Raw genomic sequence first — 23,980 nt, forward strand, 5'->3', positions numbered from 1 at the left:
ACTGCCCTGGAGCTTAAGAAAGGCAGCGGGAGGCTGCGGAAACATTGCTCTGTTTTTTTGCACTGGAATAATGGAATAAATCTTCACAATTTTTTCACAAACCTTTGTGCTGCTGTTTACTGGATTTCTAGATAGATAGATTAATAAAAAAAAATGAAGAGGAGCAGCACGACAAAATAAAGGTCCAGATAGGGTGCCAGCATGGAAAGGTTTGGTCTAACAGCCTCTGTAATATCTGCATGAAATATCACAGCAGCACATCCAGATAATAGTTAAGGTGTGGCTTTATTCAACACCAGAATGCCATGGTGACGTTTCATTTGTAAATGTAGTTTCACCCACATTGTACTACACAAATTGTACAGAAACGTTTTAACTTCAGTCACCATAAAGTCAAGAGTGTGAAATGCTGAGATTCTGGTTCTGAAGTTTACAGTTTAGACGCCCCTAAATCTGGTCATTAAGCCTGTGAGTGAACAGTAATAATGTTTTATAGTAACATAGTATCTTTTTTATTGGTTTTTAAAAAGGGTGAAATGTGAATTTGTTTAGGCAATATCCCTTTTAATTTTTTGCGGCACAGCACATAACATACATAATAAACCAAAGTATTAAATGTAAAACATTTCACTTGAAGTTGGGCTATATAAATGTTCCACAATCCATAAAAAAACACACAACTCTAAATTAAAAGAAAAAAAAAATTATTCTGCAAGGTCCTATTAAAGTAAATTGAAGTCTGCACCCTATTTCCGAAACACTTTCCAACCTTATCAGATTCATATGGAAAGCTAGGCTAAACTAGCATTGTTTTCATCTTGACAGTCACTCATATAAAACAATACGATCCCTATAAGGCCTTGTATACTTTTTTCTTTAATAAATGCGATTTTGCTTACTACAGCCATGGGAGAATCTACACTGGAGTTTTTAATGCCACAAATTTACCTGTTGAAGTCTACAAAAAAATGGTGATATAAATGCCATAAAATATCAACAGATTGAGCAATGCTCTAATTTGAACACAAATATTTTCGAAGTATGAGACTACAATAACAACACTTAGTGGTCAATATATTGATACCGGCCTGAACAGATAGAAAATAGACAGATGTCTGACTGCTTTATTGCATTCTTTCGGCCCATTTTCTCTGGTCATTTATCTATAGTACAAAATCATTGATCTTTATTGTTCATGCTGAGATAACTCACTACAGATGATATAATCTGTGTGTAGCTGCAATTCATAGCAACACTTTCAATAGCACAAAGCATTACTGCATAAGACATGGCTCTGAAAAAAGTTCTAGCGTGGCTACAACAGTCTGTATTGGCCATTCTTCTTCTTTTAAGATGTGTCAGTGCCCCCTCTGGTCATCAAACAAGATGTTCATGCAGAAGTTTCACGTCTTTGGAGGTGGTCTGCAGGCGCCCTCATTACTTTTGACATTTGTACCCGGTGAGGGGCTGCCTGAAACAACTTGTCTCCTGCCTGCCAGGAGACAAGTATTTTTCAAAATAATGTATAGAAAATGAATGCAAACTTACATTTGCACACATACCAATGTATTGTGAGCTACATAATAGCCCAATCGAGTATAGCTGGCCAATTATATATTGACTAAGGATAAATAGAACAACTGGAGCTACCTGCAGTAATAAGAGCTATAGATAGGAGCCTTATGAGGCTCTTTAAACAGTGTCTTAAGTGGACAGTGTTGCAGCATGCCTTGGGAAATCTTGTGATAAATAATACTTATGTTACGCCTAGCGCTCCGGGTCCCCGCTCCTCCCCGGAGCGCTCACGGCGTCTCTTTCCCTGCAGCTCCCCGGTCAGTCCCGCTGACCGGGAGCGCTGCTCTCTCATGGCCGTTGGGGATGCGATTCGCACAGCGGGACGCGCCCGCTCGTGAATCGCATCCCAGGTCACTTACCCGTTCCCGTCTCCTGCGGTCATGTGCTGGCGCGCGCGGCTCCGCTCCCTAGGGCGCGCGCGCGCCAGCTCCCTGAGACTTAAAGGGCCAGTGCACCAATGATTGGTGCCTGGCCCAATTAGCTTAATTGGTTCCCACCTGTTCCCTCCTTATATCTAGTCTCCTCCCTTGCACTCCCTTGCCGGATCTTGTTGCCCTAGAGCCTAGTGAAAGCGTTTTTGTGTGTTTATACCCTGTGTACCAGAACTTTGCTATCTCCCCTGACTACGAACCTTGCCGCCTGCCCCCGACCTTCTGCTACGTCCGACTTTGCTTCTGCCTACTCCCTTGTACCTCGCCTATCTTCAGTATCTTCAGCAGCCAGAGAGGTGAGCCGTTGCTAGTGGATACGACCTGGTCACTACCGCCGCAGCAAGACCATCCCGCTTTGCGGCGGGCTCTGGTGAAAACCAGTAGTGTCTTAGAACCGGTCCACTAGCACGGTCCTCGCTATCCCTCTCTGGCACAGAGGATCCACTACCTGCCAGCCGGCATCGTGACAGTAGATCCGGCCATGGATCCCGCTGAAGTTCCTCTGCCTGTTGTCGCCGACCTCCCCACACTGGTCGCCCAGCAAGCCCGACAGATTGCCCAACAAGATCACCAGCTGTCGTACTTGACCACCATGACTCAGCAACTCCAGTCGCAGCTACAGCAGATTCAGTCTCAGCTACAGCAGCAGCAACCATCTCCTCCGCCAGCTCCTGCACCTCTTCCGCAGCGAGTGGCCACTCCTAGCCTCCGCCTGTCTTTGCCGGACAAATTTAATGGGGACTCTAAGTTTTGCCGTGGCTTTCTTTCCCAATGTTCCCTGCATCTGGAGATGATGTCGGATCAGTTTCCTACTGAAAGGTCTAAGGTGGCTTTCGTAGTCAGCCTTCTGTCTGGAAAAGCCCTGTCATGGGCCACACCGCTCTGGGACCGTGATGACCCCGTCACTGCCTCTGTACACTCCTTCTTCTCGGAAATTCGAAGTGTCTTTGAGGAACCTGCCCGAGCCTCTTCTGCTGAGACTGCCCTGCTGAACCTGGTCCAGGGTAATTCCTCCGTTGGCGAGTACGCCATACAATTCCGTACTCTTGCTTCTGAACTTTCCTGGAATAATGAGGCTCTCTGCGCGACCTTTAAAAAAGGCCTATCCAGCAACATTAAAGATGTTCTGGCCGCACGAGAGACTCCTGCTAGCCTGCATGAACTCATTCATCTAGCCACTCGCATTGACATGCGTTTTTCTGAGAGGCATCAAGAGCTCCGCCAGGAAAAAGACTTAGATCTCTGGCCACCTCTCCCACAGTCTCCACTGCAATCTGCGCCTAGGCCTCCCGCCGAGGAGGCCATGCAAGTGGATCGGTCTCGCCTGACCCTGGAAGAGAGGAATCGCCGTAAGGAAGAGAATCTTTGTTTGTACTGTGCCAGTACTGAACATTTTCTGGTGGATTGCCCAATCCGTCCTCCACGTCTGGGAAACGCACGCTCACACTCAGCTCTCGTGGGTGTGGCGTCTCTTGATGCCAAGTCGGCTTCTCCACGTCTCACGGTACCTGTTCGGATTTCCACTTCAGCCAGCTCTCCCCTCTCAGCCGTGGCCTGTCTGGACTCTGGAGCTTCTGGAAATTTTATTCGGGAGTCCTTTGTGAATAAATTCCATATTCCGGTGACCCGTCTTGTCAAGCCACTCCGCATCTCCGCGGTCAACGGAGCCAGGTTGGACTGTACCATACGTTTCCGCACGGAGCCCCTTCTTATGAGCATCGGATCTCACCACGAGAGGATTGAACTTTTGGTCCTCCCCAATTGCACCTCGGAAATTCTCCTTGGACTTCCCTGGCTTCAACTTCATTCCCCAACCCTGGATTGGTCCACTGGGGAGATCAAGAGTTGGGGGTCCTCTTGTTCCAAGAACTGTCTAAAACCGGTTCCCAGTAACCCTTGCCGTAACTCTGTGGTTCCTCCTGTATCTGGTCCCCCTAAGGTCATTAAGGACTCTGCCTGCCACAGGAAATGCCCCTCCCCCCCTCCCAGTTCCATCAGGCAAGCTTCTGTGTCCCCTCATGGCCCTCCTCCTGGTGTCACACTGCCCCGTGCCAGGTCCCGCCCTCTGCCCTCTCTCCCCATTCCTACTCCTGCGGTTCTGCCTGCCGTTGAGGAATCCCTCCATCCTTTCCCGGTGTCCTCATCCCAGGGGAGGCAGTTACCCGATAAAGAGAAGGGGAGACCTAAGGGGGGGGGTACTGTTACGCCTAGCGCTCCGGGTCCCCGCTCCTCCCCGGAGCGCTCACGGCGTCTCTTTCCCTGCAGCTCCCCGGTCAGTCCCGCTGACCGGGAGCGCTGCTCTCTCATGGCCGTTGGGGATGCGATTCGCACAGCGGGACGCGCCCGCTCGCGAATCGCATCCCAGGTCACTTACCCGTTCCCGTCTCCTGCGGTCATGTGCTGGCGCGCGCGGCTCCGCTCCCTAGGGCGCGCGCGCGCCAGCTCCCTGAGACTTAAAGGGCCAGTGCACCAATGATTGGTGCCTGGCCCAATTAGCTTAATTGGTTCCCACCTGTTCCCTCCTTATATCTAGTCTCCTCCCTTGCACTCCCTTGCCGGATCTTGTTGCCCTAGAGCCTAGTGAAAGCGTTTTTGTGTGTTTATACCCTGTGTACCAGAACTTTGCTATCTCCCCTGACTACGAACCTTGCCGCCTGCCCCCGACCTTCTGCTACGTCCGACTTTGCTTCTGCCTACTCCCTTGTACCTCGCCTATCTTCAGTATCTTCAGCAGCCAGAGAGGTGAGCCGTTGCTAGTGGATACGACCTGGTCACTACCGCCGCAGCAAGACCATCCCGCTTTGCGGCGGGCTCTGGTGAAAACCAGTAGTGTCTTAGAACCGGTCCACTAGCACGGTCCTCGCTATCCCTCTCTGGCACAGAGGATCCACTACCTGCCAGCCGGCATCGTGACAACTTACAGACCCATAGGTGCCCAATAACTGAATAACTGGATGAGGGACAAAAGGATGTTGCCATTTTGTTTGAAGAGTGCAGCAGACTGTTCTCTTCCATACAGAACCATCTAATGCTTTATTTTTATTTTTTTTAAACATGATAGCCAGTGGATGACAGAGAAGTGGCATGTATTAAATGAATATATCCGTATGTTTTGATAGAAACCTTAAAGGAACACTACAAAGCACAGTGTGAAAGGAACCTAAAAAGCATGCAGTTACCAGCAAACCAAGATTAAATAGTGTTCCCTATTGACATCTGTGCATGGTGTACATCAAGCTTATTAAAGTCTACAGTCTAAAAATAAATGGAATGTAAAGTAGTCTACATTCACAAGATAAACTCTGTGTTTGTTTGCTAGAATGTGCTGTGCAACTCAGTATCAACCCCATAGTAACATTAAAGATCATTACACAGTCCAAGCTACTTTTCTATATTTTCCAAATTTTTTTGAGTCTATACTAAAGATAAGCTTCCCTAGTCTAGCTCTTGTCTACATCCCCTATCCAAGGTAAAGTGGTTTATTGGCCCCTTCCCACCCTTGGGACACATGCTCACCAGCCCCTCCCTCTAGCTTTTCACTCTGGCTATACCTACTAGACAGTAGAGAGCTAATAACATGTGCGACACATTGTATGACATTACTTAATCCATTTGCCAATATAAATAAAATACTTTCTGTGGAAAGTAACTTGGGCATGTTACAAATGTTCCCTATAATAATTTAGGAGAAGAGAATAAGGTCACGTCACTTACTGCATATAGTATATGCTTTTCATTCAAGCTTCAAGGGTTTTCTAGTCAGATCATTTTTTGAGTCGACACCAATGGGAGCCACAATGAAAACCATTAGTTGAGTATAGTTTTTAGAAGAGACAAATTGCAGGTATGAGAGTGTATATCTGCTGACAGGTTCACTTTAATGGTAATAAGTTATATTTAACATAGTTTATTGATCAGATTTAATAATTTCTTAATTCTGAAATGTACTTACTTATTATAAAGTACACATTATGTGTTCAATAAGACTGTTATTAAAATAAAATGTATATTAATATTAATTATCATCATATTATGTTATGTTAGAGTGATATTACACAGGAAACACATGTGGCATCCTGAAAGGAAAACTGTCAGCCTGTTCACCCACACTATACACTGGGTTATAGTGTGGGTGAACAGGAGTCCAATGAGGGGTCACTTACTTAAATATTTCCAGTAGGTCCTGAGATACGTCCCCCAGAAGATCCTCTGCTAAATTCAGTGAATCATAAGGGGCGGGGCTTTGTGAACTAAATTTACATACTAATTGTCTGTGACTCTACATCCTAATGAAGTAGGATCACAATGAATATGTAAATTGAGCCTGTGAAGCCCCGCCCCCTGATTCACTGAATTTAGCAGAGGATCTTCTGACACACATATCAGGACCTACTTGACATATTTAAGTAAGTGACCCCTCATTGGACTCCTGTTCACCCACACTACAACCTAGTGTATTTTTTTAATGTGGGTGAACAGGCTGAAAGTTTTCCTGTAAGCTTTGTTTCCAGTTTATCTGTTCTTTGTTTGTACTTATCATGGTCCTTGGCAATTTGCAGTAATCTACAGAAATTTTCAGTAAATCAGTTTTCTGTGAGTTACTGAAGATTTATGGTAAAGTATAGAGCATTTGCAGATAAAGGTGTATAGGGTATTCCTGCATAGCATAACCATGTCATGTAAGGCTAGGTTCACACTGCCATTGAACTCTGCTAAAGGGAGCTCTGTTGCTCATCCCATTTAGGGGACGGGAGTTGAGTGGAGAAAAAAACACTGCAATCTTTTTTCTTAGTTTTTTTTCTGTTCAACTCCTCTAAAACTCTGGACACCTACCGGAACTCATTAAAGTCAAAGGGAACTGTTGAGATGCAGTGGTGTCCATTGTGCAAAGGGTCCATTCAGCATTGCTGTTTGCCACTGTGCAGACCCTGAACGGGACACAGCCCAGCTGCGTGAACAAGCACTTAGATCCACCTAAATCTTAGTTTTTATAGTTTGGATACCAATAATTCTTAAATAAATAAAACAGTAGGTGTTATCATGTAATAAGATGCAAGCTTTATATTCTAGTTTTACTTCCTTATAGCGGTAGCAGTTCTACAGAAATCCCCTGATGTCAGATGGCTTCTTATTGTACTGAAGAGTTCCTCAGCATGAAACATTCATCTCAATTTCTTGAAGCAAATTTTTAAAATAAATAAATAAAATAAAATAAACATTGCCATTAGCATAGATTAATTGACCAGGGATTTCTAATGAGTTGTACATTTGAGGAGGCCTATCCCAATAATGCATTCCTCTAACTTTCTGCTAATTAAATCCTATCTGATTGGTAGATTTCGGTGGGTGTCTCTGCTGTGCCAAGCTCCCTCTTCTCTTTGAAAGATCTGATGAGAGCGGTTTTGTTTTCACGGCTAATAGCTCCCCTGCTGCACTATCGGCATCTGCCTCGGTTTGCAAGAGTTTTATACACTTAACCCAGTACAGTGGATGCATTGCCTCTGAGAATTACCATTAGGAACTCTTGCATATTTATAAAATACAGCAAAAGGCATGTTTTCTAGATCTAGATGCTGGAGAAAAGTTCATTTGTATGCGGCTATGACTTCTTTATAGTGTGGAGTATTCAAAATGAGATCTTAAGATTTTCTCAGCTTTGTTCTCTCATTACAGCATATCACCCTGTAAAGCTGACTTTATTATGGCTGCATTTTGGCAACCATTTTATAGCTGCGTTAAGTGACCTTCCCATGATTATGTGAATCCAACTTGTGAACACTAAAATGCAGTGCCACTAGGGCCATCTGAAAGAGACTTTAGTAATCACTTATATATATACAGGATTTCTATACTGATCAATATGATACAGTATTTTATACCATTTGTTAACAACAGGCAATATTGTCATGTACAGATATTCATATTTATATGACATTTACTAATAACTATTTAAGACTGGATTATATGCGTATAGTAAGTTCTGACTGGTTGATATTATATGACGAAGAGTATGATGAAGAGTATGCAACTCATTCATTGCTATAGAGCAGATCTCACTGCCTAGGTTTGTCAATCTATCTGTCAACAATATTGAAAAAAATAATGTATGCTTTGCTCAAAGAGAATGTATCATCTTGATTTTATTTTACTGATTAGAACTAGATAATCTGTTTCTATTTTCTGATTGTATTATTATTATTTTTTTCATTTTGTACACTATTATTGGGAAGCCATCTTGCCAGAACTGCTTTACAGCACATCCCATTGAAAATAGCTTGAAGCTGTTCCATTCTCATGAATGGGAAAGAGACAGGGCATGCTCTGTTACCTTTACAGAGGTCATTCTACAGGGAGGAGGTGGCTGGTTTGTGAGCAACACTGTGTTCTCTAGAAAAAGTTTTTAGATTGACTTGTGTATGTCAGATTTAACCCTACACATATTTGCTTGAGGATCTACTGGCAGAGATCTGAGGTTGACACTCACATTTCTGCTATGGCTGCACAACTAATTCTGTGTGGCGGAGCCAAAAATTTCACACTGAAATATTTTGTTGCATGTGAATAGGGCCACAAAAACCCATTAGCATGCACTGCTAAGAGAATGTTACGAGAGGTCATGTCTAACGTTTGAAGGGGTCCTTAAACAACTTAGTTTTATGGTGTTATTTTTAAACATTTGATAAAGTTTATTTTTCTTTTTTTGTTTAGCTGTACAAGAAAAGAGAGATGCGAGCGATCTTATGAGGCCAGAAGATTTGCATCAGAGATGAAGCAGTGTGTCAGGCTCACTGTCCACCCAAACAATATATCTGTCTCCCAGTACAATGTCTTGGTAAGGATCAGTTTCTATCATAACAATTGCATATGTTTTAATGTCTGTACATCAGTCAACATTTTAAACCTAAGTTATAATAGGTATGAATAAACTCGTCATTCATATTTTAAGGGGTATTCCAGCCAATTAAATATTATCCCCCGTCCAAAGGATATGAGATAAGATATCTGATCGCGAGACCCCCCCCCCCCCCCCCGATCACCATGCAGCACCCACCTTCTATGTGGGATGTGTCTCCACTCTTGGAAACCTCCTTGTTTCCGGGACTGGAGATGTGGCATCACACCATGCCCCCTCCATTCATGTCTATGGGAGGGGGCGTGATAGCCACCATGCCCCCTCCCAAAGACATGAATGAGGGGGCGTGGCGTGACATCACATCTCCAGTCCTGGAAACAAAGGGGTTTCCAAGACTGCAAAAAGTTAGAAAAGCGAATTGCAGCACTCCAAACAAACGATTCAGGTTTTTGAGACTGGAGATGCAGCCCCACCTCGAATGCGAGTGCTGCATGGAGATTGTGGGGGTCCCAGCGGCAGGCCCCCTGTGATCAGACATCTTATTTGTCCGGAATACCCCTTTAATACTGTATGTTGGGTGCTGGTTCTCTGACAGTAGACTTGCCAGCCTGCACAATGAAATATAAATAAATTGAGAATGTTTTTTAGGTTTTCCTAATTGTATGGATAGTTCAGCTGTACAGAATTGCAGCCGATACAGAACCATTCTCCTTCTGTATTCTTGAACTGCAAATTTACATACATTAGTGCACAACCCATGTCACTGCCAATAATTCAATAACAGTAGATGTCCTATTAGCTGGTGTTTCAGGTATAATAAGTGCAATTTACAAAAAGATTTACCTAATAGTCAAGCAATTGCTTTTCAATTGAATCCGTAGGAAGAGAAACCTATCATTCTGTGTGTTAAGGCCACAATCTGTACTAGAAATTGAGATAAGTCTCATGGGGTTTAGGACATTTACTCTTGATTGGTAGCAGAGAAAGGTTTACATTTCACATAGCATGTCCACCACATCAATTCATTACCATTGGACAAGTGTTTGCATTAGCAACATGGGTCTTTTACAGACTGCTAAAATGTACTTGTTTGGGGCAAAAAAGTATTTAGTCAGCCACCAATTGTGCAAGTTCTCCCACTTAAAAAGATGAGAGAGGCCTGTAATTGTCATCATAGGTATAACTCAACTATGAGAGGCATAATGACAAAAAAAATCCATAAAATCACATTGAACTTTCTGGTAAAAACTCAACTCATCGTGTTTGGAGGAGAAAGAATGCTGAGTTGCATCCATGGAAACATCATGCTTTGGGACTGTTTTTCAGCAAAGGGATCAGGGCAACTGATCCATGTAAAGGAAAGAATGAAAGGGGCCATGTATCGTGAGATTTTGAGTGAAAACCTTCCACCAGCAAGGGCATTGAAGATGAAACATGGCTGGGTCTTTCAGCATGACAATGAGCCCAAACACGCCGCCCGGGCACACGCCTGGGAGTGGCTTCATAAGAAGCATTTCAAGGTGCTGGAGTGGCCTAGCCAGTCTCCAGATCTCAACCCCATAGAAAACCTTTGGAGCGAGTTGAAAGTCTGTGGTGTCCAGCGACAGCCCCAAAACATCACAGCTCTAGAGGAAATCTGCATGGAGAAATGGGCCAAAATACCAGCAACAATGTGTGAAAACCTTGTGAAGACTTACAGAAAATATTAACCTCTGTCATTGCCAACAAAGGGTATATAACAAAGTATTGAGATGAACTTTTGTTATTGTCCAAATACTTATTTTCCACCATAGTTTGCTAATAAATTCTTAATCTTAGTGATTTTATGTCTCTCATAGTTGAGGTATAACCACTGTGTGTATATATATATATATATATATATATATATATATATGGGGTAACTTAAAATGTTGATGGCACTTTTAGATTTTTTATGATGTGCAGTATTTATGAATTTAATATTTCACGAATGGCAGAGAATAGTTTAAAGGGGTACTCTGTCCCTAGACATCTTATCCCCTATCCAAAGGATAGGGATAAGATGTCAGATCGCCGTGGTCCCGCTGCTTGGGAGCCCCGGGATCCCCGCTGCGGCACCCCGCTATCCTTACTGCACAGGGCAAGTTCACTCTGTGCGTAATGAAGGGTGATACAGGGGACGGAGCAGTGTGATGTCATGGCTCTGCCCCGCGTGACATCACGGCCTGTCCCCTTAATGCAAGTCTATGGCAGGGCCCTCCCATAGACTTGTATTGAAAGGGGCGGAGCTCTGACATAACGATGCTCCGGCCCCTGTATTGCCCGTCATTACGTGCAGAGCGAACTCACTCTGTGCTGTAATGATATCGCAGTACCGCAGTGGGGATCCCGGGGATCCCCAGCAGCGGGACCGCGGCGATCTGACATCTTATCCCCTATCCTTTGGATAGGGGATAAGATTTCTAAGGGCGGAGTACCACTTTAAAATACAATATACCGTTTACATATAAAATAAAAACCTGATAGCGTGGTATAATAAAACACACCAAGCTCTACAACAGTTAACATTGAGGAACATTGTCTAAAAATTATCATAAATAAAGCGCAATTCATGTAAGTTTTTTCATGCAAATTGCTTCCAAATTCTGTCCCGCAGATTTCTACATAATGTGCAGAATTGCTGTACACTGGTTGTAGTGTCTAAACTGACTATGTACACAGCCAAATGCACCAACAATGGGCACGTCACTATCATTGGTTATGTTGATCACTTCATTATTGAATATTTCCAAAAGACCCGGTGCACATATTATCCTTCAGATTTTTTTAAAATTTTTCTTCAAGCTTTGCATGACGAAAATACAAGATCCCCCATCTAAGCTCAGTGAAAAAAACTTCACCAAACTGTCTTGTGTGGACATAGTGTTAGGGTTATTTGAAAGGGTTTTCTGGAATGATATCATTAATTGGTAACTGTCAGGGTACTAACACTCAGCACCAATACAGATTAGCTGTGGACACTACACAACAACTAGGGCACTGTTCATTGTACGGTGGTGGCTCTGGGTAACTGCAGGTCACCTCCAATTGAAGTGAATGGGAGATGAGCTGCAATTACCCAGCATAACCACTATAAACTTAACAGCGCAAGGCTTCTATCCCCATTCGCTGTACAGTGATCAGCAGGAGTGCTTGACATCATATCTTGCCAGAAACCCCATTTCATGAATACTTAAAAAGGAAACATTTTCCATGAATTTTCCCATTCCCCATGGAGTTTCCTCATTATTTATACTATGACCTGGTTGTTGAATAGAACTACCAGTACTTATAATAAGCAGTATAATGAGCATTTTGCTTACGTAAAAGATGGTTAACATTGTTAATGGTCAAACCTCACCACCACAATTCATCAATGAATGATGCCAGTATCTATCTTTCACTCCACTGCTGAAAACCAAAATTGAAGAAAGAGACACTTGTATAAATAATTAACAAATCTTCATTGTTACTCACAAAATATTAAAAAAAAGGAGAACATAGAATCACACAGTGGGATAACAAAGTGACATCTAGGATGCTTCACTTGCTAAATTTATGTATAGACTCAATAATGAGGTATATATAGTACAAAAGCTCACTACCTAATGGTAAATACACCGAGCAGAGAGGGATGATAAAGTCATAATTGTAATGGAGATACTCCAAACAACCATACAGTGCATGGAAATGCATACCAATAAGAAAGTGCAATTGCAATATGGCTGCAGTAGAAACTGTATTGTTGCACAATCCCAACTGGCAGTAAACAGTAATCTACTAGAGGAGGTATGTGTGATGCTAGAGCTGTAAAGACATATGCCCAAAGGTATGAAACAACATATTACCCATAACGGTAGTCTGGTGGAGGTCATGGGATGAGACCATCCCAACGTTGTTTCATTATTAAACCTTCTTCGAGGAAAATATTGTGTGTATTCACATGCACTGTATGGTGTGCATTTCTATGCGGTGTGTGGTCATTGTATCTCCATTACATTTATGCACTTTATTATCCCTATCAGGTGTATTTACCATTATGCAGGGAGGTTTTATGCTATATACCATCATTATTAAAGGGATTATCCACCATAAGGTGATTTTAGTACTTACCTGCCAGAACTGGGTATTTCCTGTTAGATTTTGTTCTCTAAACTACACATTCCAAAGTTCCATGCTTGAAAGTTTGAGATCACTTTCCTTCCTCCCACACGTCAGCCACCCCACCCATTGAAGCACAGTGTTTTCTAACCAGGGGGCCTACAGCTGTTGCAAATTTGAAGCAGGACAGGCTCCCTCTGATCACCTGACTAGTGATGTCAGGTCTTGATGCACTGCCACCTGGGAAATCCTGGGAGACATGATTAATTTTGTATGCTGTTAAAAATAAATATTGGGACGATAATCACAGAAGAATTGTGAGACCACCGTCACACACAGGTACAGACAGTCAAATAAATAAAATAAATAAATAAATAAATAAAAAAGATTCCTGGAATACCCTTTTAAGTCTATGCATACATGTCGCTTTGTGTATCCCACTGTTTATTTTGTTTGTTCTTGTGTTTTGCCTGTAACAATAAAGTGCCTCTTTCTTCATTTTTTGGTTTTCTATGTATGACATGTGGGATACATATTTGGCACGTGGCGCATTATAAATATTGTACAAGTGGCAGCCATCTTTTACAGTTTACCCCTGCTCTTTTCTACTTGTTTTTTGTTGTGTACCTCCACTGCTGTTATGCTGGATATCGTCTAATGACAGAAAACTCCATGAAAAGTCCATTTAACTAAAGATAATAGAGTGACTCGGTAATAACCGGTCTTTCTGCCTTTAGCAATTGTGTTTTTCAAGAATCTACGGCTTTAAAAAGAGTAATTGATTTTCTTTTGCAAAATGCACATGATTGCAGCTTCTGGGGTAATTATTTGCAGCAAAATTATTTTAAAGATTTACAAGATCTATTTTGAATGGATCTTCGTCTCAGAGCAGCGAGGAATAACAATACCATTTCAGCATAATGTGCTCATCCTTGAAATCGTCAATTTCTTTGAGCGTCTCATCTTTTCTTGGTCTGAGCGGCCCAATTGTATCTACGTTGAGTGAAGCATTGGCTTTTTGCAAATAATATTATTGTGCCTGTTCTCTTCTTTAGCACAAAAAATCACATTTAATATTGAGCAATATTGAACAATCTCTGCAGTTAAACAGAAACATTGTCAAGGCATTTTAATTTTGCCTCTTTTAAAACGTGAATATCGGTTTGTGCATCTTTTATTACTATTCCAATGGAAAAACTATGTATTTTTCATGTATTATATTAATTCACAGTGTATAAAAAGAATTTTAAGAGTCTGAAAGTTCAAAAAGAGAACTTCAAGATCATTGTCAAGAACAGTGAGGCAGAAAAGTTGCATTATTGTCATAAAAAAACAAAAACAAATGCAACACATTTACCTGAAAAAAATGTGGTGCTTGACTTAACAACAGCAGTTGTGGCAATTTACTATTGACTAGTGCCTCTTTTTGGTGCAACATACTGTACGCGCATAACACAACGTACGTCTCTAGGTAGAATACATCTGTCTTATATGTTGCGTATAAGTCAAGTCCAATGAATTACGTAGTATGTGACACAGTTGACACAATTTTATTCATTGATTGACGTCTATGACTTTAGACAACACAATTTACAATGACAGATTATCTACACAACTCTTACTTTTCCATTTATTTCCCTTCAAAGGCTGTTCCAGTCAATAACCTAACCATGCTGTAGTACATGTTGGTCTGGGAGTATTAAGTAGTACTTATGTTTATATATTCACCCTTGATGTACAAGGCAGTGCCTCCCTTCACATCACCAGCAAGAAGAAAGAGACAGAATAGTTCCTGCTTCACATGCAACATGTAATGATGCAGAATAAATTATTAGTTTAACAGTTGGGTTTGTCAGAAATGAGCTATTATTTTGGTAGCAACTTTTAATTTATTGATGGGAAATTCACACTAACTTTCTAGGGTTTTTCCTGTTTTGATGTCGTGAATCTTAAAGGGGTATTCCAGGCAAAAAAAAATGTTATCCCCTATCCAAAGGATAGGGGATAAGATGTCTGATTGCGGAGGACCCGCTGCTGAGACCCCCCCGTGATCTCCCTGCAGCACCCGCATTCTATGCGGATGCTGAATCTCCAGTTTCGGAAACCTCTGGGTTTCCGGGACTGGGGACGTGACGTCACGCCACACCCCCCCATTCATGTCTATAGGAGGGGGCATGATGGAGATTCAGCACCTGCATAGAATGCGAGTGCTGCAGGGAGATTGCGGGGGGTCTCAGCAGCGGGACCCCCGCAATCAGACATCTTATTCCCTATCCTTTGGATAGGGGATAAAATGTTTTTGCCTGGAATACCCCTTTAATAACAAGCACATCAATGGGAGTCCGACCCTCTGCTAGCCTGAGAGTGGGATAAATGGTGCCCACCCTGTCTTCATGGTCACTGCTCTATTTTTTGTCTGTTGGGCCATCACAAATAACGAAGTGAATGAGGGTTATTCCCATCTGAAGAAGTTTTCCCCTAGCTAAAGGATAGGGAATAAGAAGGTGACCAATACCAAGAGAAGGGACAGAATTGTCCTTGGTGTGAATGGTGGCCAAATGCTTTTAAGATCGGATATCCCCTATCCTGTGCATAGAGAATTACTTTCAGATTAGGTTACCTTTTTAAGGCCATGCAGCACTACAGTGCTACAGCCCCCCCCCCCCCCTTTTTTTTTTTTTACCTAATAAGTGAAGGTCCCAGAGATTGGGTCCATATTAAACATTCATAAAGTAATGGCATACCCTACAGCTTTGCCATCATTCTATGAGATGGAAATTACATTTTATTTGTGCAAACAATTACATATACAAATCTAGAAAAATATATAAAAATCATATCATCAAAAATCTGTCACTGAAAAATAAAAGAAGCAAAAATTATCTTAGAGTTTAGCAAAGAGGCAAAAAAAAGTCTAAAACCAATACTTAGCCAAAACAGTTAAATGGAGAGAAGTAAAACAGGTCTGAAGAGGATAGACCATTCCTTTTTCATAAATGATGACATTGTGATAAAACATTTTACTTTCCTTTCTTTCCTTCTTTTTTATCTTATTTGAATTATGTTGTTAATAAGTTTATATTCCATTGGTTACAGCTGGTGTTGGAAGCTTATAATGTACCAGAGCTGTCTGCTGGCGTCAACTGTACATTTGAAGATCTCTCAGAGATGGATGGACTTGTAGTTGGAAACCAAATCCGATGTATTTCCCCTGCAGAAAAGGAAGTTCCACGTATCATCACAGAAAATGGTAAGACCATTCCTCAAGTTCCTTACTTTTCTATAATCTGTTGAAGCCTGGAGTAGTGTATGAACTAGAAGAAGGAATGTCCAGCGCAGGATAAGGTCAAACAGGAACTTTATTAGCGATCACATGGAACACACAGAAACACCAACGTGTTTCGGGTTAAACTGGACCCTTAATCTTGCCATGATTAAGGGTCCAGTTTGACCCAAAACGCGTTGTTGTTTCAGTGTGCTCCATGTGATCGCTAATAAAGTTCCTGTTTGACCTTATCATGCGCTGGACATTCCTTCTACTTCTGCCTATTGGACTGGTGGCACAGCCAGTTAGTCCGGAAGCGGATGGGAAAGTCAGGCTGAGGTGAGCTGCCAACTTTTGCTGCTATTAGAGTCGTGTATGCATCCATTCTGGCACAGATGAGCCTAAAGTTTCTCCCCTTAGAGAAAAGTTCAGCAAAGACAAAGACATTCTTTCATATTTTATGCACTTTTTTCAAAGGATGTTTAATTGGTGTATTCGTAATAACTGCTTTGAACCAGTTAATATTGAGCATGTTTTATATTGACATACCAATGACGATCTCTGATTTAAGAAAGTACCCTTTTAGCATTTTTATAGTTTTTCTCTTATTATTTTCCTATGAAATTGATTCAAGTTGGTTTTCTTGTGTACCTAGTACCTGGAAAGCTTCCTATGCAATAGACTTACAACAAAAGTAGAACAGCAAAGATGATATAAAATATTAAGAACAAGGAAAAGGTCAGTTTCAGTCAATAACAGTAAAGAAAGCAAATATGTTGGTTTCACGCTGTGAAAGAAAACAGAGAACAGAAAATGGCTTGAAAGGTTTTTGGGCCCTGAAGGGGCATTCACGCTTAATCGAGGTTAGAATCAAAGTTTACAAAGTAAATCCTTTATTATCTTCCCCCTGGGCTCCATCTTTGAATAAAGCTTGGCTGAAAGAAAAAAATCAAACAGATTACTATGAATTTTTAGTTGGTCGTATATACATACTAAATGCACCCGGCAGACAAACAATCATATCGGCACAAGGTTTGCTCTAACTGATTATGTAGTATTTTATATGCATTAGAAATAGCATTCATGTGCATTGACAGCAAGACAGGTTTCCATTTTTAAGAACATATACTATACTAGAGACATAACATTCTCATCACATATCACACACATAAATTCTTGTTTTCTTTACACCCTACGGGTGAAAATATAATTATTACTTGTGATCAGACTTGCCACTAGTATTTTCAGTCTTGTCACATTATATGTATTGAGGGTAAATTCATTATCACATTTAAATAACATGATGAGTTTCTTATAGTATACCTCGGTAATCCATTTAATGGCCTCTTAGGATATGCACATCACTGTGTAAATTCCCATTTCTAATGTAGAGTTGAAACATAAGTGCTTTATGCTATGTATTAGCTACATTTACTTGCTGGCTGATCATTTCAATGTGGGGCAGAGGTGGACAAGACTTGAATACTGAAGCATTTTACATTACTGTGTCCCTGCTGATACCCACTGCAGCAGCAGATGAATGAATAGATGGATGGATGGATGGATAGAGAATCCTCCAAGAAATGCAGCACGCCAGATGAAGGTCCAAATAAATCAACATATTTATTCCATATTATGTAGGCTGACAAAGTTTCGGTAGCGTCAAGCCACTATTTTCAAATTGTGAGGCCACTCAAACGTTGACAGCCGACACACTATACAATAAATTACTTTATTTATTTGGGACTTCAAATGATGTGCTGCATTTTTTGGAGACAATCTATCTATCCATTCATCCATCTATCCATTTGCTTCTGCAGCAGACATCAGCAAGGACAAAGTACCTGTTGCGGACTATTACAATTTGACCTGTAACCAACAGTCACAGCCACTTCAACCCAAGTCTTGTGCTGGATGTGCTGTCATGCTTTCATTAATAAATAGATAGACAGATAAAGCTTAAATAACTAACACTTTCTGTTCCTGTGATTACAGCAGCCTCTACTCTCATTGCAATGAGTGAGTGGCTTAATAGAGAAGATGAAAGGAAATATATATTTATACAAGAAGGCTTGTAGAAACAGTGGCCCGTTTTTACTATTGCACATATGCCAAAATGTTTACATTCTTTCCACAACCTTTCTATGAGTTTTAGTCACTTTTTAGACATGTCAAAGTGTTCAACAATTTCAGTAAATCTAGGCAAGTGTCTGGTAATAGTGTTACTCCACTGAGTCTTTAATGTTGGGGACAATGATAACACCTTCCTGTTAGTAAATAAGGAACGAGAAGAGATCAGAAGTATCAACAGTTAAGCATTAAAGCGTACCTGCCAGATCTCCAAAAAAAGAAAAAAATGTTCTATGTTGCTCAGTACCTCATCCTGATCATGTATATGTAATTTTTATGAATATACAGCCTTTATTTCTCTTAGAATTCCCTTTGATATGCTGCTCACAGTAAAACAAGTCCAGAAAAACAGGAGGGAGTGTCCCTGTTCTCCTCAGTGTGATAACTGAGGAGAACAGGTATATCTGTCAGTGCATGATAGGAGTTGTAGTTTCAGAGAGTGACGGGTTGTGGAGAACACTGTTTTCCTGACAGGGTGCCTCCAGCTGTTGCAAAACTACAACTCCCAGCATGCTGGGAGTTGCAGTTTTGAAACAGCTGGAGGCACCCTGGCTGGGAAACAGTGCTCACCATGACCTGTCACTCTCTGAATCTCTGCATCTTCATCCTGCAACACCGCCGGGCGACCGCGACACACGCCGGGGGGACTGGGACCGCGACACACGCCAGGCAATCCGGGACTGCGGCACACGCCGGGGGACCGGGACCGTGACACACGCCGGGGGACCGCGACACACGCCGGGGGATCGGGACCGCGACACACGCCGGGGGACCTGGATCACGACACCAGGTGGGAGCCGCAATACTGCCGGGGGACCCGAAAGACCAGGGGGGGGCGGCAACTCCAGGGGGGAGCCGCCCACTCCCTCTGTGGGCACCTAGTGGACGACTCCCCCTTTCTTGCAACAAATGCAAATATGAAAAATATGCACTGACAAACTTTCCTAGATGCTGCTGATGTATGTGCGCGCGCTCGGCTACTGGCGACCACGTGCTCACACAGCCAGTGAGAGGGCCGGGAGCGAGCACAGGAGGGTGGGACCTGCTGGCAATCAATGAAAACGTGACGTAGGTGATAAGCGGGACGTTTCTGACTGGTATGTGTCCCAGAAGGCAGGAGGAACCCCCTAGTGGCCAATTTTTTGACTGACTTTTTCTACATGAAATCCTAAAAATTTTCTGATGAAAGCAATTGCAAAACATATTGTTTTGCAATACTTTATAACATATCAAAAGTTTTTATAGCTGACAGTGCCCATTTAAAGAGGCCCTCCAGGTAAAGAAAAAGAGACCACCCCTGTTCTCAAGTTGTGTGTGGTATTACAACTTTCACTTCAATGGAACTGAGCTGCAATACCACACACAACCTCAGGACAAGTGTGGTGCTGTTGTTTTTAAAGAATTTGGCTCTGTTCTTTCTATCCTGCATAACCCCTTTAGAGAGGTACTCCACTGGAAAACATGTTTGTTTGTTTTTTTAAATCAACTGGTGCCAGAAAGTTAAACAGATTTGTACAGTACCTCTATTTAAAAATCTTAACCCCTCCAGTACTTATCAGCTGCTGTATGATTCCGAGGAAGTTCTTTAATTTTTGAATTTCCTTTCTGTGTGATCACAGTGCTCTCTATTGACACCTCTGTCCATTTTAGAAACTGTCTAGAGTAGGAGCAAATCCCCATAGGAAACCTATTCTGCTCCGGATAGTTCCTAAAATGGACAGCGCACTGTGGTCAGACAGAAAGGAAATTAAAAAAAAAAAAGAACTTCCTCTGTAGTATACAGCAGCTGATAAGTACTGGAAGGATTAAGATTTTTAAATAGAAGTAATTTACAAATCTGTTTAACTTTTTGGTACCAGGTGATAAAAAAAAAATTTAAAAAAATCTTTTCCAGGGGAGTGCCCCTTTAAAGATGATGGCTACAGATTTAATAGCTCTGGGTTTGTTTAGCTGAAGTTATACTTTACATTTCCCTAGTAACACAAGTAAATATACCAACAGATAAATGTCTAATTATGGTGGGTCAGACAATGTCATATAAAATAGCTACGGTAAGTATGTGGAACAGTTGTGCACATACAGGAGGATCATGCAGAGTGAAGGAAGATAATTGTATTGGATTGCTTCTGTAAGGTTTTATTAGTAAGTATCAGGACTGCACATTTTTAAGAGAATGGACTATTCACCACCTCAGGTCCAACATAAATCCCCTAATGCAAAATATAACACTCCCTAATTATTTTTATTTGACAAGTATAAATGAAGTAAGCATTATCTAAGCATTTTATTATAATTAGTCTTCAGCTCCTTAGTATATACAATCCACCAGGCTCATTCCTGAAGTGCCACTTCCCCCACTGTTATCACAAAAACTTCAATACACTCAAATACTTGATAAAATGTTTGCAGAAACTATTTGTGACCAGTGACCACAACCATCAGGCTTGTACGACTCTCATTAGACATTATTTTCTGACTGGTGGGATCACCATTTTGTAGTACTGTAATAATAAAATATTGCCTTAAACTTAAAGAGTGGCTTTAAATAATGATGTATATTAATTCAACAAAAGCATATCTTCTTAATGTAACATGTGTTTTAAAAACAAGGAAGAACTCTCCTATTTACTGTCTACTGTCATCTTTTTTCATTCTGACATCTGTAAAGAATTTGTACTTAGTGTTATAGACCTGAGGAAGGAAGTTCATCCTTTGAAATCTTGTCTAAAAAACGGAATGTTAGCTTTGGCCATTTCCCAATTATCTGTATGCAATACTCTACCCTGTATATGTTTTATGACAAGTGGAGTGAGGCTAAGGCTGAACTTATACTTGAGACGCATATCAGAATACATTTTTTGAGTTCTCATTATATCCTGAAGCAGCATATACCGCCATATACTGTTTTTTTTCTACAGGAAGAGTAAACACACATCTCCTGGTTCAGACTTCTGATCTATATTCTCTTGCTGCAACTTTACCACTTTACCATAGCATAAAGAGTAACTGGGGGATGCAGAAAATCCAATGCACCCAGGCCTAAGTCCCTAAGGTAGCCCATACATTGTCTCTTTCCTATACATAGTGGGGTATAAGAGCAAGTAAAAGAAAGTCTAGAGCAGAGGTTCCTAAACTTGTTTGGCCTGCCACCATTTTTTAGTAAAAAATAATCTGCTCCTACCGGGAAATCTACCTTATTTAGGCAAACAAACAGAAAGAAGTATCTATATAAATAAGTACATCCTTATATACAAAATGTTCTGCTGCACCCAAATACACAGCACTGCCGCACATACACACAACTCTCTAGCACATACACTAACACAGCTCTCCTGCATCTACCTACGTACACAGCTTAAAGAATAGTACCTTTTCTTGCTTCCTTACTTCTTTTCAGTTGTGTTACTGATCGCATACTTGTAAAATCATCAAAGGTCCTCCAGGTGTTTAACTTGTTACAACTTATACTTTGTTACATAAAATCTTTCTAAACATTCTTCCTTCTTTAGTCTTCCACAGCCCCTTTATTTTTAATCAATGTCCCCTAACTGCAGCACCCAAGGCTACTACTGCCCCCCCTGCCCTCCCGATCATTTCAGTGCCCCAAGATGTATTATAGCCCACTTTGGAAAACACTGGTTTAGACACTGGTTAAAACTTTTGATATATTATAGATTAATGTATGCAGAATAACTTCACAATTACATGTTATTAAAAAATATGCTTCTTTCTATTTAATTTTCCACTTAGAAGAAATAACCACTAGGGGTCTCCCTACCAGTCCGGGCACCAAGCATTTCAGACTCATGCTGGAGTCCTAAACACTACGAGCTGCCAGTCTGCTTTGTTCACAAAGGAGAACACTCAGAGCTGCCAGCCTGCTTTGTTCACAGCCTGTTTGGCTGTGAACAAAGCAGGCTGGCAGCTCTGAGTGTTTAGGACTCCAGCATGAGTCAGAAATGCTTGCTGACAGGACTGATCGGGAAAAATACAATAGAAAGAAGCATATTTTTCATTAACATGCTATTGGAAAGTTATTCAACATTCATTAATCAAAAATATATCAAAAGTTTATTTGATGAGAGGTACCCTTTAAACATAAATGTAGAAGCCTGTGATAACGTTGTTGGACAACCCAATATTTTTGCACCTGTTGGTGACCAACATCAAATGTAACTCTTGCAAAATATGGCTCCTGTCCCAATATATTTTACACACTCTTCTCTTTGATGTCTATAGATGTAATAAGTAACAGCAATAAAAGGATAGACATCCAATAGGTGGCCATATTAAATATGTAGTTCAACTTGTTAAGAATTGTTCTTTTTAAAATACTGTCTCAGTTCAGTTATACACATGGCATACAACGTTTTAGCTCTAAAACTAAATTCTCTTGGGCCCAAAATTCTCCCAACACCCATAATATTTTTAGTGCTTGCGCAATTGCTATAAAATTATTGTTTTATTCCAACCCACATTCCTAGGCGTAGTATTAAATGAAGTAACAGGAGACATTGGGTTCCATTTTACTTTGATGCATAGAATGTTAGTTGCAGTCACAGTGTTACTTACAGAAATAATGTTTCCACTCTTATATTACAGGAGGAAACATTTCAAAATCTACCTAGTAGTTTTAAGTACATACATAAAATACAAACAGAATTGTAATAAAATCAATAACACAGTAAAACATACAGTTATGCTACATATCTTCAGGTCACCACCTACAATGGTCCCCCAATGTGCATAGGACATCTTCTACAACACAACTACTCGAACCTCTGACATATAAGAAGAATGCATTTCCTTTTTGTTTTAGATTTTGCAGCTGTGTCTCAAGATTTAACACAGTCCATATTCAGTCTTCATTTGCACTTTTGTGTCACATAATATTTGTAGTCAATCATCCGTACCATTAGATGAGAACCTCTTAGCGGGGTTGTCAAAACAACAAGTGGCAGATGGGCCTCTGCAGCAAAATACTTTGACAGGTAAATTTATCCAGTAAACTTCTTCTGAATAGATTAATTGTCAAGGTCAATTTGAAATGATTGATTAATGAATCATTCGGAAGAGAAAGAAAATAATTGAGGTTTGGGTCGGTGGGGTCAGAAGCCTGAATTTAATCATGTGCCACTTTATAGAATTATTGTCATTAATTAACTCTAAAGATTCCTGCAGCTGGGGGTATGTGAATGGAATCCTTAAATATTAAGATTAGGAACAAACACAAATATACATGAAATTTGCATAGCAATACAGTCACTCTTCTCAATGCACCCCCCTAAAGAAAAAATGCATTCCTAAAGATGTAAGTGTCAGAACAATTATTTTTAGGGTAATATATAATGTTTTACTAATAGTTTATCCATACAGGGTGCCTCCAGCTGTTTCAATACTACAACTCCCAGCATGCCCTGACAGCCAATAGATGTCAGGAGAAGCTGGGAGTTGTATTGGTGAAACAGCTGGAGGCACCCTATGTAAATTCATTAAGGGCGGAAGTCCCCCCCAGCAGGCATCAGTGACGTGGTGCCTGCTGGGGAAGTCTGCCTGGTAGTGAGCACACTACCAGGCAGAAAAAAAGTTATTTTTAATATAGTAAAA

At 41.1% G+C, this 23,980-nt stretch overlaps 1 protein-coding gene across 6 annotated transcripts in view; it reads left to right on the forward strand.

The window, feature by feature from the left end:
- The window catches only part of PLXNA4 (plexin A4), an 821,522-nt gene that overhangs the window by 557,659 nt on the left and 239,883 nt on the right, over positions 1-23,980 (forward strand). For all 6 annotated transcript variants that reach the window (XM_056573188.1, XM_056573183.1, XM_056573186.1 and 3 more), the window contains 2 exons: positions 8,715-8,838; positions 16,075-16,228. In XM_056573188.1, the coding sequence (XP_056429163.1) occupies positions 8,715-8,838; positions 16,075-16,228 (278 nt within the window). The remainder of the gene's footprint in view (positions 1-8,714; positions 8,839-16,074; positions 16,229-23,980) is intronic.

The sequence above is a fragment of the Hyla sarda genome, chromosome 4, assembly GCF_029499605.1.
Source record: "Hyla sarda isolate aHylSar1 chromosome 4, aHylSar1.hap1, whole genome shotgun sequence".
In the NCBI taxonomy this organism is placed as follows: Eukaryota; Metazoa; Chordata; class Amphibia; order Anura; family Hylidae; genus Hyla; species Hyla sarda.